The sequence below is a fragment of the Anolis carolinensis genome, chromosome 1 (genome assembly GCF_035594765.1).
Source record: "Anolis carolinensis isolate JA03-04 chromosome 1, rAnoCar3.1.pri, whole genome shotgun sequence".
Lineage (NCBI taxonomy): Eukaryota > Metazoa > Chordata > Lepidosauria > Squamata > Dactyloidae > Anolis > Anolis carolinensis.
This window is the reverse complement of record NC_085841.1, coordinates 310,128,721-310,148,850: the sequence shown is the minus strand read 5'-3', so window position 1 is coordinate 310,148,850 and position 20,130 is coordinate 310,128,721. Positions and strand designations below refer to the sequence as shown.

General features: G+C 38.3%; 1 protein-coding gene across 4 annotated transcripts in view; it reads right to left on the bottom strand.

Moving 5' to 3' along the window:
- The window catches only part of psen1 (presenilin 1), a 34,114-nt gene extending 14,295 nt beyond the window's left edge, over nt 1–19,819 (bottom strand). The window contains exons 1-7 of one of the 4 annotated variants that reach the window (XM_062968097.1): nt 19,718–19,819; nt 14,548–14,677; nt 11,255–11,293; nt 8,684–8,940; nt 6,734–6,875; nt 3,847–3,914; nt 2,573–2,793 (exon numbers count right to left, since the gene is read on the bottom strand). In XM_062968097.1, the coding sequence (XP_062824167.1) occupies nt 2,573–2,793; nt 3,847–3,914; nt 6,734–6,875; nt 8,684–8,940; nt 11,255–11,293; nt 14,548–14,631 (811 nt within the window). In that variant the 5' untranslated portion in view covers nt 14,632–14,677; nt 19,718–19,819. Of the gene's footprint in view, nt 1–2,572; nt 2,794–3,846; nt 3,915–6,733; nt 6,876–8,683; nt 8,941–11,254; nt 11,294–14,547; nt 14,678–19,601 lie in introns of all 4 variants that reach the window. The other 3 variants (XM_062968098.1, XM_062968099.1, XM_062968100.1) reach the window with 3 other exon arrangements.
- Nucleotides 19,820–20,130: the final 311 nt, after the last annotated feature.

Below are 20,130 nucleotides of genomic sequence, written 5' to 3'. Positions count from 1 at the left end.
AAGATATGTCAGTAAGTTTTACAGAAGTGCAGAATTTCTGCTTAGACTCACCTTCTTTTAGACCAGGCCTGCACAACCTGTGCCCCCCCCCCAGCTGTTTTGGCCTCCAACTTCCAGAAGCCCTAGTCAGCTTGTCCAGTGGCCAGGAATTCTGGGAGTTGGAGGCCAAAACAGCTGAAGGGCCGCAGGCTGTGTAGGCCTACTCCAGACTGTGAACAAGGTACTAAATGCCTTAAGACAAATATAGTATCTTGTTTGAAAGTATATCCACTAGGCTTGCTTATCCATTTATGAAGTGCTCTAATCTTATCACTTTCACATGCCCTTCATGGAGCTCTGTGGATACCAATATGCTTTGACACCATTGATAACAAACTTAACTGGCAAGGAAGGATCTTCAGCAAGAGACTTAGTAAATAGTAGCAATTCAGTCTGGTTTCTGGAGTCAAATGTGCTTCTGACCCACCCTGTACTTTCCTTTGTTTCTGGCAGTCTTGCAAAACCAGTGAGCACCTGGACATTCTTTACATTTGGCTCATGTATCAAATATTACAACTACTTTTATAGCATGCACTTGACTATCTATGCCCCAGGCACGGTTTTATTTCAATTCAATATTAGCAGGTCACTTCCAAAGCTAGATTATTTCATTACAACAGGGAAATAACTGAATCACAAAGATGGGTGTCATTACTAGATTTAGGAGTGTGTGCCCACAAAAATCAGTAACACCTGGCATTCGATAACTTGAAAAACATCCACTCCTGCACCAAAATGTTGTCATTTCAAGTCTTAGAAATGTGTCCATGTGACTTGGTAATTCTTTTCAGTATGATTGTTAATTGACAGTTTGAATATATAAGAAATGTCTTTGTTATTGTGAATTTGAATGATAAAGAATTGCACAATACTCCTGCGATGTGATGGCATGGGAGACCTTTTTGTTCAAGTGCATCCTTTATTCAGGTAGAACTTATGCTGAAGTATAAGGAAGTTTTATAAGGTCATCTGGATTTTCTGAGTAAACACAATTTGAAGGCAAAGTATGTAGTATTCATAAACTTGATTCACAGTGTGTACATATCTGAAAAGACAGCCAAGCTGCCTGTTTCTACTTGAAAATGTTTAGAAGATATTTGCATATGACACTGCAATAAAAATTAGGGTTATTTCATTTTGGTCAAAACATGATTTAGGTAAAAAATGTTGAATGGCATACAAGACAAAGCTGTTTTTATTGTAGGAGGGCAAAGCACTGGCGAGTATAGAAATGAAAATTTAGGCCTGATGGCCTTTTAGGGTCTTCTAAGTCAGCAGCCACTAGCATATCTGGCAATAGCAAATTCCAGTTTAACTACATGGAGCTGCAAAGGTGAACTTTCCAGGGTGGAAAATTCTACAAGAATACTGAAATGATCTCTGAATTTGTAGAGAATCCTGAGATTCCTTGAAAACTGATCAAGGCATCTCAGTTGAAAAGCCAGTAAGTCAATAAGCCAATGCCTGAAGGAGAATGTGTCTACTTCTATCAACATTTTTATGATATGTGCAGCCACAGGAGAGTTTTAGTGGATGTTTCCAGTTAATAGAAAACCACAGCAATGCCCAAGCTGTCTCTGCTGGAATACTCCTTCAGAGCCTCTATAACATTTAGGACATCTGGCAGAGAAATAAATGTCAACTTGGAAGATTAATCACCATGTCTCCCCTACCCTAGCCCTCCTGTATAAAGAGTTTAAAATCTGTGCAGGGTTACATGTTGAAATTAATAATAATAACAACAACAACAACAACAACAACTTTTTTATATATCCCGCTCCCATCCCCAAATTAATTAGAAACTGGTAAAAATATGCCATTTGTTCACCAAAGATCCTGTAACATATTTGAAAAAAAAATGAAATAATAGTGATTTTTCTGCCAGAAGGAACTGATACCTGACTGCACAAATGGAATTATTCCAAAGTCTTTAGTCTCTTTGTATAATTACTGAAGCATGAAAAACATACTTTAGCATGGACAATTAAGGGTTCTACAAAAACGAGCCACATTACAGCAATTCATACAGCCCATTACCTGACATGTCAAATGAGGTAAAAGCAATATCCCAAATGCAAACAGTAGTCAAAGTTGTTATTAGATTGTTCCTGTAACAGTGACTTAAAAAACAGATTTATGAGGGGAAGGTTTCAAAAAATAAAATAAAATAACTGCCAAGGAACATCTCATAGAAGCTGGGTGTAGAGAATAACATGTACCTCTTTAGCACTTCTTGTTATGTTTCATCAGAGAGAATTTCTTCGATAGGCAAAGGCCACTAAAATGGAAAATAAATCACTCCTCCTTTGTCATGAAAAAGTCCACGTACAAAGGCATAATCAAAGTGTTGGAGAAATTCATAACAGGATTTCTCAAGCTTAAAAGGATATTTATTTTTGTACTGAACCGAATTTAAATTCCACCTTTCCCCAAAAAAGATATCAATTAAACACTTTGGTTCTTGACTCATTTTTTTTAGACCCTATGTTCAAACAAGAAGTGTAGAAAAGCAAAAGACTGACAAAGTTCTTACCATAGACTGAAATCACTGCCAAGATGAGCCATGCAGTCCATTCAGGAAGATATTTGATAAACACCAGAGCCATTAGAGCACTTATCATAATGAGATAGGCCTGCTGCAGCCGGAGAGGGCCTTTCCAGTGAATGCAAATCATCCCTACTACACCAAAGTTCCAGATCATGAGTGCAACAGTAATGTAGTCCATAGCAACATTGTAAGTCTTAAAAACCTCCCTAAAACACATAAAAATCAGAAGAAATCCTTTTACAAAAATTTAGAAAAGAAGCAAAAAATAGCAATAGTCAAATAAATTATGCTTGCATTTTGTACAAGGTCAAAACTCTTTCTTTATGTCCTATCTTAAATTAATAGATATTAATATAAGAGGCTTTATTCAACCTTCCTTTCAATTTGTGCCTTGGTTTACAAATTACAGTTGACAGTTGTCCTTTTGAGAACTATCCCTAATCCCCCCCCCCCCAAAAAAAGATTCCATTTTGAAATTGTTATACTGAACACAACTGTTCACAAATGTGAAGTGAAAGACTGCATAATATCCCTTATTGGGTTTGAAAATGACAAAAAGATAGAAAATAATTCATTGAACCTATGGCTTAGAGGCACTCTCTCGATGGCACCAGTCTCCAAGAGATGCTGAATTTCTCACATCTCCTGCCTTTCTTTGCTCTTTGCAATAAGAAAATTGAAGTATCTTTATTTAACCTATTTACAAACATAACAGTGCGACTTTTTAACTACTTCCTGCACCCACTGGTTTACAGTTATGGATCCTCAAAAAAAATATATGAAGATAAAAATATATTTCTCTCTTTATTTAATCTAGGTTGTAGCAGCTGGACTTACAAAGAAAATAGCAGCAGAAAGAAAAATAGTAAAGAGAAACAAAGGAAAGTTTTGAATTTTTGAAGTAAGTAGAGTGAAAGAAAGTCTACAGCAGAAACAAAAATTACCTAGAATAGTGAAACACAGAAGAAACTGAAAGGAGAGAGACTGAAAGCTTCTTCTTAACAAGTCCCCAAAATGAAAAGTGGAGGAGAGGCAGAGGAACTGACAGACACAAGGAAACTAATTTACTTCATGTGGACTGCTCTTCTTCACCATTGAGAAAATGTACAGAACATATGCACACAGCACTGGGCATAACTATGCATATACTACCTTTTCTTCCTGTTGTACTTTGAAATCATAAAGTTTACACTTTAACAAATGCAGGTTGTCATACCATCTTTACTAAGTCTAAAGATCAAGATTTTCTGCACACTTACCCTAAGTAAATGAATGAAAAAAAGAAAAGCAAGAAGAGAGAAGAAACGATGAGCCAACCATGGATCACCTGTAAAACAAAAAATATCATTTCTCATTATCAGGAAGGTGAGATTTCAAAATTATTACATAAAAGTGTTTGGATCCTGGTTAATATTGTTTTTTTCCCCCTGGAAAATACAAATGGATGCTGGGTTTCATGTAGACCAAGGCAGCAGAAAAGTGTGGCCTGCCCCCAGGTAGTTTTTGCAGCCTCTGGAACTACAGATGAAACAATCAACCCCCCAAAAAGGAGCAGCACCCCAAGGAGCGTGACTTTCCTCCACAGCAGGTCTTGATTTAGTAGAAAAAAGGAGTTTCTGAAAACAGGGGTAATGAGAGGAGTCAGCTCAAAGTAATTTCATGGTTCCTCTCTGTTCTATGCAGAGGGGATGATGTCCTGAAAGATCCTCAGAGCTGGAAAATCTGCCTGGGAGAAATGAACCAATTCTCATACATCCATTTGAACATGGTCTCTTTGGATTCCAGCCACTATTAACTGACTGTACTACTTACACTTCCACAAGAATTGGGAATCAAAAATGTCTGCTGATTAGAAAAAGGGTAACTAACTACTAATAAGTTAGAAAAATCTTAACTTAGGCTTTTGTAAAATGGAATATTAAAACAGAAAATAGAGCTTTATTGGGCAGTATTGCCATAGCTTACTATAAAGAATTTACACCACTAAATAAATACTGAAAAAAAAACATTATCACTGAATACGATTACAATTTATGCTACAATTGTGTGACTCCAAGTTGCTTCCAATTTATGGCAATCCTAAAGTGAACTCATACAAGATTGTCTTGGTAAGATTTGTTCAGGGGGTTTGCATTTGTCACGCTCTGAGCCTGAAAGAGTGTAACTTGCCCTAACATCAACTAGTGGATTTCCAAAGCTGAGCAGGGATTTGAACCTTTTCTTCAGAGTCGCAGTGCAACACTTAAAGCATTACACCACACTGGATCTCTATGTTTTCTAAAACATCACAAAACATGTCTAACAAAAATTAGTATCACTTCACAACATGTCAAGGCAGGTCTCCAGCGTTTAATGAAAATCTTCTAACGTCTCACTTGACAGCAGCAGCACACACTAATTGATTTGTTGCTACAGATACCGACTTCCCTGCTAAAACATTATTAAAGCCTGCAAACTTTGAAACATGGGTAGAAATCAAAGGATTTACTAATAGTGAGGAAACATTATTTACATGGCTTCACAGCAGACACGTTCTAGTGTGCTGTGGCAATCAAAGGTTGTGCAAATGGTCATTCTTCTCCTTCAGTCTCTCTCATTTCTGTTCTGGCTAAAATTGGCTTGCAAATGCTCCCACCCCTCCTTTTATTCACTCCACCTCTGGCTAAAAAGCTCCTCACAAATGCTACCACTGCCTTGCTTGATACCCCTCACTTTAGTTCTGGCTCAAAATTCACTCGCAAATACTTTCACCCCTCCTTCCATCCCCTTCACTCACTCTAGTCTCAGCTTAAAGTCTCATCTCTCACAAGTGTTCCCAACATTTCTTTCTTCCTCTATAAACAGCCGGATTTATGCACCCATCAGACATTCCAGATGACTGAATGTGGCCTCTGGCTCCAATACAGTTGTGTACCCGCAATAGTTGAAATAAAGGATCACAATCCTGCTACAGTTTGATTGGTATCTACTATATTTAGGTGATAAAGAACATTACTCCATTAAAATAGTTTTATCCAACCCAATCCTGTGACCCCCCATGTCAATTTTCAAATGGGGAAAGGGATCAAGGAAAGTTTTAAGCTAGATCTCCTATCTGGCCAGTTTCTCCTAATGCTTTGAAGACTGTGTTTTGATATCACACTAATCTTTGGGTATACCTAAACCCTAGAATTATTTTGCAATGCTATGGAATTACAGGAGTTGTGGTTTTACCAGGTCTTAAGCCTCCTCTGCCAGAGTGCTGATGCCATATCAAACCACAGCTCCCAGGATTCTATAGCACTGAGCCATGGCAGTTAAAGTTATGTCAAACTGCATTAATTCTACAGTATATATGCAGCCTTAGAGCTCTCTGTCAAATAAGTAGATGCATACTTTGTTACAATGAAGCTTAAAGCTTCAAATTAAGCTGAAAAGTAAAGTTCGTTTCAGGACGTATTGACCCTAGCTAGACAAAACCTGTATGAAAACTGTGTATTAGTTTACAGTGGTTTTTTTTAATTAAACAGCACTATTCCAATAGACTCAGCCAATTACAGTGAACGCAGGACCCAATTTGTATTCTCTGAGGACCTCTACAGGCCGCACTGGTCCTGAAAACATTGGCAATCAGCCAGAAATCACAAATGGGAATAACATGAAATCATTTCTAGTTGTATTTTTGGTAAAGGTGGTGGCTTTTGAGCAGTGTTTTGTGCTAAATTGCTACTCCAGATGTCTCCCAGAACAGTAATCGACAATTTTTTGGTGTTCAGACAGAGTTTTTAATGGGAGGGAGACTTAGGACAAGTCTAGGGCCACAAAAGAAATGTGTGGCCCTTTATGGGCTTTACTTGGCCTATCCTTTATTTATCACATTTATGCACATCTTCATATTCAGCTTTTGAGATACATTTTGATTTGTAAAGCAGCAACTGCCAATTTACATATTAATAATTATCTTTTTCTAAAATAAGTGAACGGTGGAAAGAGCAATTTTAATAGTCAGATCCTCCTCTTTAGTGTAGGCACAATTTAGCAACTGCTCTGGTTTTCCTACACTGGAAATCATAAATAAAAGTATTAGAAATTAGAAGGAGGACACATCTGAAGATTTCAATACTTTCCTAGACATGAGATATGCCAGTTCAGCAAGCTTGAACTCACCTTATAGCACCGGTACTTATAAAGCACAACCAGAAGTATGGTCATGACAATGATGACACTAATCATAATGGCTGCATTCAAAACAGAATTTAGAGCTCTTTGTCCAACTGTTTCTGTATCTTCTGTAAATGGTGTGTAGATTCTGCCATACAACATAGAGAAAAATAAGAAGTAAAATATATGTAGTTTATATTCTTGATTCTTTTTAATGTTTCTGAATAAACAGAGGAATTCAACAAACAGTCCATAATATATATATATATATATATATATATATATATATATATATATATAGAGAGAGAGAGAGAGAGAGAGAGAGAGAGAGAGAGAGAGAGAGAGAGAGAATCATAATTCAGAATACCTTTACACATCCACCATCTAGTGGCTATGAAACGAAGTGTCCTATATAATCATGTATGAGTCTAGAATAATGGTTCTCAACCTGTGGGTTACCAGATGTTTTGGCCTTCAACACCCAGAAATCCTAACAGCTGGTAAACTAGCTGGAATTTCTGGGAGTTGTAGGCTAAACCACCTGGGGACCGACAGGTTGAGAACCATTGAAATTTTAGTCAAAAAATTAATGCAAAAAACCTGGCTCAACTTATCCACAGGTCAAACTGAGTACTTCACCTTAATTCATAGCAAAAAAAAAGCATATTGGAAAGCTTAATCGGTCCCGGGAGAACTTAAAATAAGTACTGAACCCTCTCTACTCTCTCCCCTGTAGTCCCACATCTGAATATTTTGAATGTTTGAATAGAGAAATGGTGATGGTGGTCAGAGACAACTCCCCCCCCCCCCCCACAAGGCACTGGTGCTTTCCCCTCTCTGTGGATTGACCCTCAATTTATCCATGGGTCATATCAAATTCTATATATACCTATACATAAGTATATATGATATTTTATTCATCGAGAACAAACTCAAAGGCAGACACATGGAATCTTAATATGCTGAATAAAAGTTACCGCAGTGTAGCCCATGGCGCTGTTGCTCTAGGATGGTAATTCCACACTGAGTTTTACAAGTGTTATCCTGCTAAATCTATTTTGGGAATAGAGTTTAGCATCTTGGATAGTTTCCATAAAACACTGCGCAGATTTAGCACCCCAAAGCAACAGAGCAACTGAATCTAAAAAGATTGGAATCTTGATGACAGACGGCACATGAATTTAGAATCAAAGATCAAATGTGTTTTAGTAACATTAACATGATAGCAAAAAAGTGCACATTATCAGGGGAAATAATTGCAATCTATGTGTCCCTCTGCTAATAGAAGGAGGCCTTCTATTACTACATTCCCTCAATTCAGCTCCAGAAAGTTGGAGAGTCCTCACTGAGGGAATGCAAGGTGGCAAGTGAGCAGTGAGTCACCCGCTTTTCAATTTTGCTGACAAGTGCCTTTTGTAATCAGTGGGACACTTGCTGGATTTTCCCAGTGTCTCATCTGTATGCCAGCAATCATGCATTTCACTAGAAGCACAACATTCTTTGTTATTCCAGAGAGTATCACTAAAGGCCAATTAGGGGTAACTGTATTCAATGGTATAAAATGGAAGAAATGTACGGAAGCACTTTAAAACAGAGAAGTGACATGAGAAAAAGAGGATGTTGAATGCTTCTCTTCCCAATATGCATCCCTCCAGGTTCTTTTCTTCTTGTGAGTTGCATTTCTGTATTGACAGCCCAGCTGGAAGAAAAGCCGTTAGAAGAGACTTTCAAAGGGAAAGAAAAAGGAGTGGAACATTCAACATTCTCTCTTATTTATTCTCTCTCCATTTGGACTGCATCCTATATCCATTTGACAATGGCTTGTTTTCTAAAACACAGGCCAACTCGCTCAACACCTACACAACTTGAAAGACTAGCGTGACAGCAGAACACAAAGGAAAGATAGTCAGAACATGAAAGCCAAAAAGAAGCAATAAAGGAAAATTTGATACATACAGCTGTCCATCCTTGCGTGTATAAAAACTGACAGATTTAATAGTTGCGACAACTACCACCATACAAAGGGTGACAGGCACAAAGAGCATAATCACATGCTTTGCGCCATATTTCAATGTCAGCTCTTCTTCATCGTCGTCGTCTTGTTCCACCACTTGCCGAGTGCTGTTCTGGGGCTGCCCATTAGATGCTGCATCGGGATTATCAGTGCGTCTCTGACTGCTACCCTCCTGACGCCGTCTTTCAATGTTATCATTCTGCAAATAAATATTTAAAAATTCCAAATCTGTAAATACCAACATAGCACATGCACCGTTCCCACTGTAAAATTTTAAGGACAGAAACACTGAATGGTCAGGAAGCATTCGATGCTACAACACTGCTGAAATGATGAAAGATATGAACAGAAATTCAGCGAGAAAAAGTCTATGACCCCATACTGTACGGCACAGGAAAAATAAAATTGTTTCATGAAGGACGTGGTGTGAAAATGAAGATTCAGAAGTCTGGATATACAATTGAACAGAAAATTGGGAACTACCACTACATTACGTTTAAAAGGAAAACAAACACACTGTGGGGAAAACGGAGTGATAGAAAGGGCATCTGTGCACTTGTGGATGAAGAGAAAAGAAGCTATATCGAAGGCAGTGCAGTCAGCAGAGCCACTGCAGCAATTACACTAAGCATTACATACCTGTATTTGATTTCTGTATCATAGTACATTAAGATAGATTTCTCATGCAAGTTAATAGACCTAAATAGCTTGCAACAATTTTCCTATACAATAATGTTACATACAAGTGTGGAAAATACTGAGTCAGTTTGGCTGCTCTGCTCAGCTTATCACTTTTTCGGTCATGTCTTTATTTGAAATTTCTTTACAACCAAGTTAGGAAATGTACTAATAAAAATAAAGTTGTATTTGTGATTTTGGCAGGGAATACACAATACTCCCTGTGCTTCTTTAACCATTAGGCAAAAACCAATGTGTAAGAAGTCATTTATCATCTATGGTGAGGAAAACGGCCAATACTGTTGGACTAATTAACACTTTCTCTTTCCAACACAACACCCCCTTTCATGGCATGAAGTTAATGCTTTGAAACAATACATCTGACACAGTTGTTTTCCTCTTTGGTTGAAAATAATACTTTTGAGTTGGAGTTCCAAATTGCTTTCTGATTCTGCTGCTGTTTCCTACTCTGCTATGCTATTCTTTTTTTAAACTATTTTTTGCAGTTAGTCCTGAAGATGCCCAAAGCCAATCAGGTGAACAGGATAACATAATGCTTATCCGTGACCATATGCTGATGTCATTAAAGGTAACTAAAATGTTGCAATTAGTCTAGATTTTACAGAAACCAAAACATTGGTGTAATGGAAGTAACATGGTGTGATGAAGCATTGGAAAGTGTCTGTGAAAGCTTATGTCATTAAGACAATTTGTTAATTATAAACACAGTCATTTATTTCAGTTTTTCAATGTAACCACACAGACACACATTAAAATTACATTAAAATAAATCAAATACTAGAAAGTACACAATGTTGCCAGAAACATTTGTGGCATTTCCCTTTACACGGAGCCCTGTGCAAGATTATTATAATGCTCCTTTCTAGTACAACCTTGAACTAAGGTGGTAGTAAGTAGAGAAAGAAAGTGGGGAGAAATAGGTAGAGACTTCATAAATGTATTTATAAAATTGGCTATTCATTTTCTTCCTTTGGGACATGTGAATACATTAGATACATACATCCACTTACATAGATTTTCAATGTTGCCATTACAACATGAATTTTGTGCACAAGTCCTCAAATCCAATATTGTTCCTAAGACCCTGAGTCCTTGATGCTTGAATATACTCTCTTTTCTCTTTCTCAGAACTCCTTTCTCTGGATCTGCCTTTGTTCCTGCTAATGTTAGCCTGTTCATTTCTTTTTGCTTTTTAACATCAAAGGTCTTTGATATGCTTGTAGAATAGCATTTCCACAAAGCAAGTGCAATAGAAACACAATTTGTGGACTCTGGAGTTTAGAAGTATCAACCTCAAAACATTTGAAGTCAGCATCCTTTCAGAATTTTTTTTTTGAAAAACAGTAACATCACCTAGACAAATAACTAAAAATAAACATCCAACTAAGATAAGTCTCTTAAAGACATCAAAAACATAAGTATCAATTAATTGCATTATGGTTCAAGAAATATATTTGACCCTAAAAAGAAGTACACTACTGAAAACACGCTAATACCTTAGTCTCAAACATATTTTCAAATTAATATTAAGAACCTTTTCCTAAATAGAGCTAATTTTCATATATATACAATATGAGATTTCTGAAGTGTGCCATGAATGTCACAAGTACACAGAGAAGGAAAAAGGTGATCCAAAGAAGTATTCAACACAAGAAATGTGCTGAAGGCTGCCGCTCAGAACTGCCACAGAGAAAATAAGCAACAAAATGATACTTGGGAACAGTACATCTGAGCAAAGGTGCAATTTATATGACAAGGAATTGTGTCACATTTGTTGCACTTTGTTCTGGTACGTACAAAACACAAATCCCTACCTGATTAGCATTATACAGATCACAGGTCAGAGATGCCACCTGCAGTGGAAGCAAAGGAACAGATTCCTCAGTTTCACCAGCCATTTTGGAATTAAAGCCCAGGAAGAAGTTTGAACCAAATCTTTGGACTACTGGTTTGGGAGCAAGAACGAGCTGTATATCTTCAGGTGGAATGAGTAACACCAAAGTCAAGCAACAGCCTTGGCAACTCTCAAATAAATTGTTAATGTCAAATATAAATTAGTAGTCCTGAAGATGCAGAATGGGAACATGGGTCCTTCATGACTTCTTACCTAATTGAAAATACAGGAGGCAGCGCCAAAAAGAAAGTTGCAGTGCATTGTACAGAGCTTTTTTTAAAAATACAATTTTTATTGATAAATTTTCCAGGTAAGCTGGGGGGGGTGTTTTATCAAACAATGGACTTCAATACTTCCATTGACCTTTCCTCCGTGTTTAGTGAGAAACAAGTGTCAAGTTGAGGAAATTTATTATCTTGGGATTGTGCCCTCTAAAACTGCTTTCAAATGAGCATTTCTGGACTGCTTCTAAAAATTTCTACCATCATTCAGCACACTAGTCTGTAGAAGCTAATCTTTGTTGCCATGTATATGTACACTAACACTTTCATTTTATTGAATATTAGGGAATGAATTTGTTTCCATTAATAATTGCCAGATAGAATGTTAAAAGGAAAAAACAGAGTCCAATTCTTGAAGCAAAGGCAAACTACACATTTACACTGATATCTTTGGGGAAACCTACTCTGTTGAATTAATGCAGTTTGACACCTCTTTGATTGCCATGGTTCAATACTATAGAATCATGGAAGTTATAGTTTCACAAGTTCTTTAGCCTTCTCTGACAAATAGTGCTAGCGCCTCACAAAACTACAAATCCCAGGATTCCATAGCATTGGACCATGGCAATTAGAGTGGTGCCGAGCAGCATTAATTTTACACTGAAAATGCACCATTTATTTCTACAGATTCTGGTTCCATTTTTCTTATACCCTGTTTCCCCGAAACTAAGACAGTGTCTTATATTAATTTTTGCTCCCAAAGTTGCTCTAGGTCTTATTTTCAGGGGATGTCCTATTTTTTCATGGAGAAGAATTTACCTTTATTGTTGAACAAAAAATGAACATTTATTATATACTGTACAGTAGTTGTCATCACAGACCAGCATAACCAGAATCCTATCAAGAATTTCTTGTTACTACCATTATTTCCATGTACAACAATATATGTACCTTTTCTGATCCTGCATGCTCTGGTGTTCTGTTTGGAGGGTATGCTTCCAAACAATAACTTTGCTAGGTCTTACTTTCAGGGGAGGCCTTATATTTAGCAATTCAGCAAAACCTTTACTAGGTCTTATTTTATGGGGATCTTATTTTCAGGGAAACAGGGTAGTTATGCTTTTTAATTTCAGTATTGAGATGGCTTCTTGGCTCTATGCATTCTAAAGATGTTCAAGACATGAGAAGCTAATACTGTAGTTTAATCTAATACACATCCCTATTGGCTTCTTTGGCAAAAATACAGCTGCTTAAGACCTTATTCTTTCAGGATTTACAATGCTAGTTTAAGACGTTTTCTGTATGTCAGTTTATACATTCCAATGCATTATACAACACGTGTTACAAGAGCATTGCAATGATCTATTCTGACTAAATATAGTGGAAAACAGTCAAAACTTTCCCTGCATAATGCACCACAATATTACTGGTAAAACCAAAGAGCAAACTACGTCTATAAAGCCTCAGATTTAGAAAGAAATGTTTCTTGGGGCCCAGCTTACAGAAACAAGATGCAAGGGGAATGTGAAAAAGAACTGACCACAATACAAATGTGTAATGCATTAAAATATGGCACTGAGCCTTCCTTTTTACACACTAACCAAACTACCACCATTAATTCTACTGTTGCTGTTATAGATTTAGAAAGAAATTAACTTGTTTATGGGAGAAATACTGTAGTTGACTTCTAGCTCCTTCTGCAAAAATTGCCATGTCATTTGATGGATCATCTTACCAGCAAAAATCACTATAATCGTAACACCTGACAACTGAAGGTGATAAAACCAGCTGGAAATCCATCCACCATAGGAAGTAAGAATGGCAGCTTTGGATACAGTGTTCCTACATCCATTCAAAAGTCTTCTATTTTACCAGGTTCAGGAGGAAAGAAATTGGCAGTGACTTCTGTCCCAGACTGCATGAAAAATCCTGGTCTATGACTCTTAGTAAAACTAGTGAAATGGGTTTTTAAACATGTGTGTGTATGTTGGGGGTCTTTGATAGTTATGGAAGCCCAAGCCTTTTGCTACTCATAAAAAGATCCAGGACCTGGTACAATGCCCTTGTTACAAGGATAGGGGGGAAACAGGTCTTTCCAAAATAAGCTCTTTTATAGCCAAAATTGTTATTGTTTAACATGCTCATGAGATCAAAAGAGAACACTGGAAACAAGGATTGTTGCTTACACTACACTTCATGGATTTCCCTTAAAGCAAACAGCTGTGCCAATCTGTCAAGGTGTTCCACTGTTTTATAATCAGGAACACCAGAAAAATAATCTCTTAAACTTTAAGAGCAAAGAAAAATTATGGCATGCTAAAGGTACCCCCCCCCTCCCAAAAAAAACCCCAAGCAGTTTGGCAGCTGAACAGTTTAAAGTTACATAAAGTTAACTGGTGAATCTTTTAAGTATCGTAAGAAAGAGATAAAAGAAATGTGGTATAAAGATATTTAGCATACACATTTAAGACTTTGATATTATTATTATCATCATCATCACCATCAACACTATTTAATAAATGTACACATTTTCTTTGTGCTTAAGGAAACACACAATTTCTTTTTCTATTTCATGCTCACAGCAATCTTGTGAGACAGAGCTTTCCAAACCGACACATTAGTGTGTCAGCTGCAGTATGTAGGTGTGTCGTGCGCATGTAATGGAGATTACAAAAAAAATCTCGGAAATGTAATTATCTTACAAATCATTTATTTTTACAAAATTAAATGAAAGGTTTTTGTGAGATATGTTGTGTTCCCATACATTTCTTTATTATGGTTTATTTATGTGCATGTATCTCTTCTAGGGGGTAGGCTGAACCCCTGGTTTGCTAGTAAAACTAAATTATAATGTTGCAAAATGACGCATATCTACAACGTATGCCACCAACATGAAATGTTTGGAAGGTTCTGCTGTAAGGCAGTCTATATCGTAACTACAATACATAGTGCTTGACATTCTGGCATGTTAATAAAATTAATTCTTACGTACAGTATTGGTCAAATGGTTGTCAGGAGAGGTCTCTTTCAATTGCCCACGCTGGACCTGTGATAAGTGTGCAGATAGTTCTGCCATTGGGACTTTTACTCCACAAACTTCCCTTCTTCTTAAGATACTGCAACTGTAAATGTTTTAAAAAGAGAAATTATGTAAAATCCTTTGTTATATTATACTTAGTTGAAATGAAGACGCTTCTTAACTATTGACTTTCTAAATAAAACATAATTGGTGGGAGGGAGAGAGTACAGATTCAAAGCTAATGCTGTCTACCTCCTTAGATGCGGTTACTTGTTGGTCACATGCCCATATGTTCCTCCTTTCCTGTTTGAATATTTTTCTCAATTCAGTTTTGGAAACAATTATTGCTCATATAGAACTATGGAAATTAATGCTGAATTATGATACTAATATGAACAGATCAAATGCAACCTATGAAATGAGAATTCAGAAGATCTTGCTGTTATCTAGTCCCCAAGTGTTTTGGCCTACAACTTCCAGAAATCCCAGCCAGTTTACTAGCTGCTAGGATTTCTGGGAGTTGAAGGCCAAAACATCTGGGGACCCACAGATTGAGAACCACTGGTCTATGCAAATCTATGTCCCATAACAGCTACATTTTGAGAAGGATGACACAAGTCAATTTGGTTTTGGAACAGTTTCTTGATATTCATGGATGTGTGGATTATTTCACCTCTTTAACAAATGCCCATCCCTTTCCCTTCCCATTTCCCCCTCTGTAATAGCTCTACAGGGTGAGACAAATGAGGTTCCACTAAAGAAGAAAACCTGTCCTAAACTATGTGCCTCCAGACTGTGATCATGCAAAGATTCTGAAGCTAAAGGCAGCCTGGAGTGCTCTGCTTTAGACAGGACTCAAGTGGAGCCTGCGGCGAAAACAAGTGAAGAAAGATGGGAGTGATAGCAAACATTCAGTTCTGGCCATAAAGGCAGGAAAAAGAACAGAATGTATGTCTCATCACCAAGCCTGAGAAAGGGTACTTTAAACATTATTTTACTTATTTCTCAGCCCTGAAACCCACGGGGGAGTGTAGGGCGGGTGGGTGTTACAGTCCAAAGGATCGTTTATAATGTCATTTAAGCATTAGTTACTTTTGGTATTATGTATATTGAAATAAGACATGCATCGCTAAAATTTTGTTAATTGTTGGAATGTAATAAAATTTCTAAAAAAAGAAAAAAAAGAAAGCAAACTCTCAGTTCTGGCCATAAAGACAGGAAAAAGAACAGAATGTATGTCTCATCACCAAGCCTGAAACCCACAATATCATATGGTATCTGATCTGAAAAAATTAAAAAATATCAAAAGAACTCCGAAATACAGTAGAGTCTCACTTATCCAACATAAACGGGCCGGCAGTTATTAAAGCTATTAAAGTTAGGTTATGATTTTACAAATTAAGCACCAAAACATCATGTTATACAACACATTTGACAGAAAAAGTAGTTCAATACATAGTAATGCTATGTAGTAATTACTGTATTTACGAATTTAGCACCAAAATATCACAACATATTGAAAACATTGACTACAAAAATGCGTTGGATAATCCAGAACGTTGGATAAGTGAGACTCTACTGTACTGCCTTATTGAGAATGGCAATTTCTGTGGAAAGATGAGTATGTCTGCTGATATGGCCAATATCCCTCTTTCTCATTCTAACAAGCCTGGCCAAACTCCACCCACAGAATGCTCACAATAAAGAACTGTACAGGACTCTTGACAGTTGACCATTGTTTTGTACTTCACTGAGAACTGCTATGGATTTCAATAAATCCCTTTTGATTTTTCCCCTCAATCTGATACAAACATCAACAGAAAATTCTTTTCTATCTAGAGAGGTAGGATAAAACAATCAGAGGAACAAAAATGTGTAACTTCAGCATCTATTATTTCTTGTTGAAATTTGCACAGTATATTATTACACCCAAAAAAGCAATGTTTGAGAAATAGTAATAATGATGGCTTTAAAAAATAAACAAACAAAGAACTAAATATGATTTTACAAACATCTATAACCACTTGAAAAAACTCTCCATAAAAACAATGGACAGCCCACTACCATTAAAATCTTATACACACAACACCATACTCCAAGGATGGGAATCATGTTGTCTTTCAGATGGTGTTGGATTGCAGCTTCCAGCATTCCTCACCACTGAATATGCTGTCTGGGTCTGCTGGGACTTGCAGACCAATAGCAGTTATGAGAATTGTGCAGAATAAAGTAAAATCTCGCAATTACCAATATGCATACGTTTGTACATTTAAAAAATCAAAATGATTCATGATGTTATAGATACATGTGAAATCATTTACACTTTTTGTCCTCTTAGTTTTATTGCCCTTCCGTTACCTTTTAGGAACAATAGGGAAAGCCTCATATTTGAACATGGTCTGTACAAGTCAGAGAACCGAGATACACACTATCATAACATAAAATTGAATGTGAGAATGCCAATTGCTGGTAACAGTTAACTATTCCATTCGATTTTTACATTGTTGCAGAATTAGCACTACTGGTTATATTTTGATCAAAATGTAAGAATGACTGCAGGAAAGGAGAAAGAATAGGGCATTTTATACTCATGTGTGAATGCTCATTTCAAAAAGTTATATTCATTATTACACCCAACAACTGTGATATCCAGCCTTCTGATCAGTTTGATCCTCTCCAAGCAGCATTAATATTCCTGTACTATTCAGTCACTGCTGTGCTTTGGCAACTATATAGAAGCAATCTTTATCAACCAAGGATGCATTCAGAGGTATCTTAACCTATCAAGGATGCAGCAATCAAACAAATCAATCCTAAATTATATCTTGTGTGCATACAAAGCAGATTCTGCACCATGAGGGAATTAAAGGCATAATATTATTAAAACTAAAAAGGATGAAAGCTAAATGATTACAGAGAAATAGGACAAGAAGCAAATTCAAAGGTAGTTGTAGAGTGGATGCAGTCTGTGACTAGAATGCAAAATGGACTAATGCTGTATTCTTTTATGTTGAGAGGATATGTTCTGAAGCAACAACTTTCTAGCTGGCCCTGATTGTTTCATGTCTGAAATTCCACTGTCTTCTGAATGTTCTTTATTTACTGTCCTGATGTTAGAGTTTTTTTTTTAATACCGGTAGCCAGATTGTGTTCATTTTCATGGTTTCCTCCTTTCTGTTGAAATTGTCTACAACAGGGATCCTCAAACTTTTTAAACAGGGGGCCAGACCGTTGGAGGGCCGGACTATAGTTGAAAAAAAAAAACTATAAACAAATTCCTATGCACACTGCACATCTCTTATTTTGAAGTAAACAAACAAAATGGGAACAAATACAGCCTCGATGTTAATAATAATCATAATCATAATAAAAATAATAAAGAGGGTTGGAAGAGACCCCTTGGGCCATTTAGTCCAATCCCCTTTTACCTTTGTGCACCAAAAGCACAAGCAAAGCACCCCTGACAGATGGCCACCCAGCCTCAATGTTGTTAATCATCATCATCATCATCATCACACAGTCCTAAACGTTTGGGAAGTGTTCAACTTGTGATTTTGTGATACGAAATCCAGCATATATATCTCGTTTGCTGCGTTACACTGTTGTCTTTGTGTCAATAATAATAATAACAATAATAAAGAGGGTTGGAAGAGACCCCTTGGGCCGTTTAGTCCAACCCCCTTCTGCCTTTGTGCATCAAAAGCACTAGCAAAGCACCCCTTAATAATTAATTATTAATTAAATAATAATTAAAATACCATTATTAAAAAAAACAAAGCTTTGGAAGGCGTGCACCAGGCGAGGGAGGAGGTGGGAAAGGCATGCACCTTTCCCTCCTCCCTAGTGCCGCACGCGGAGGAGGGGCCAGATAAATGGCTTCAATGGGCCACATGTGGCCCCTGGGCTTTAGTTTGGGGACCCCTGGTCTACATGCTTGTGGATTTCAGTCGCTTCTCTGTGTAATCTGATATGGTGGTTGTTAGAGTGGACCGGCATGTGTTCTCAAATAATATACTTGTGTCCTGGTTGGTTCACCAAGTGCTCTGCTATGGATGACTTCTCTGGTTGAATCAGGACAGTAAATAAATAAAGAACAACACTCTGAAAACAGAGGAATAGTAAGTAATCTGCCAGTGACACAATATTGTGTCCAAGTTTTTTTAAAAAAAACACACACACACCACCTGCTTGATTTTACCCAAGAGCGGATGAAGGCTTTGAACAAACAGCGCTTCCCGTAAGGAGACTCCTGTGATGAGATTAGCTTCACCAAATGAACTTCTGCATTTTGAGGAACTATAAACAACGCAGCAGCATTTATAGAAGCACCAGGAACAAAGTGGCAAACCCACACCTACCCACTCTCTCCCCGTAAATAGCTTTTCCTAGGCACACCCTCAAGAGAGCTGCTCCTAACATCCCTTTCCCAACCATGGTTTCAACTACAAGGGAACTGGCAAAAGGGAGCAGAGTCCTCTTTTTCGAGTACAGTCAGCCCTCTGTATCCGTGGTTTCCACCATCCACGGTTTGGAAATATCTCCCTTACTTTTGTCATTTTATAACGGATGGGTCAAAAGCACGCGTGGGCAAAGTTGGGCCCTCCAGGTGTTTTGGACTTCAACTCCCACCATTCCTAACAGCCTCAGGTCCTTTCCTTTCCCCCCTCAGCCGGTTAAGCTTAAGCGGTTGAGGGGGGGAAAGGAAAGGACCTGAGGCTGTTAGGAATGGTGGGAGTTGAAGTCCAAAACACCCGGAAGGCCCAAGTTGGCCCATGCCTGGTCAAAAGTCACAAAGGGGCCCTATCGATATCCCAAAACTGAGGCGGCGTGGGAAGCGAGACAAAGGAAAAGGCCTGATTCCAAATTCACACGAGAAGGCGAAAGGAGGCCAAGGCGGAGGGGTAAGGGGGCTAGAAGGAGAGGAGCCTCTGGCCATCCTTGGGGCAAAACAGTCGGGGAGAAAGGCAACTAACCCTCGGGGCCCGGCGCCTTTCCTCCCCTCCCTCCGCGCACAGGCCTCGGCTTACCTGTCCCCTCAGCGCCGGTCCCACCAGTTTGTTTCCCTTCCGACCCGAACTCACTCAGCGCAACACCCCCAACCCTTCCCTCCTCGGCGCTTCCGGCGCAGGCCCCGCCTACTCACGGCCTCCTTTCCCCTCGGCTGAGGACGGGGCGTGGTCGCAGCTGTCCATCCAAAAGGGACCGCCAAGGCCCGCCCCTTCACCGCGGTTGCAAACAACAGCTGTTGCAAGCCGGACGGGAGGGGGAGGTGGAGAGAGGGGGAGGTGCTAACGCGCATGCGCAGCGCGAAGGAAGGGCGAGGGCGGGGATGCTGTGGTAAAATCACCTCAGTGTTTCCAATGGGGAGTAAATTAGATTTAATTTAGTTGAAGGCTAAATTGGTGTGTATGGGTCAGGGCAAGGATTTGCTTTTCCATTTGTGTCAGGCAGCTCTAATGCTGTGCTACACAAAACTCTGGTCTTCCAAGGCTTTTGGACTTCAATTCCCAGAATCCCTGATCATTAGCCCAGCCAGCTGAGGCTTCTGGGAGTTGG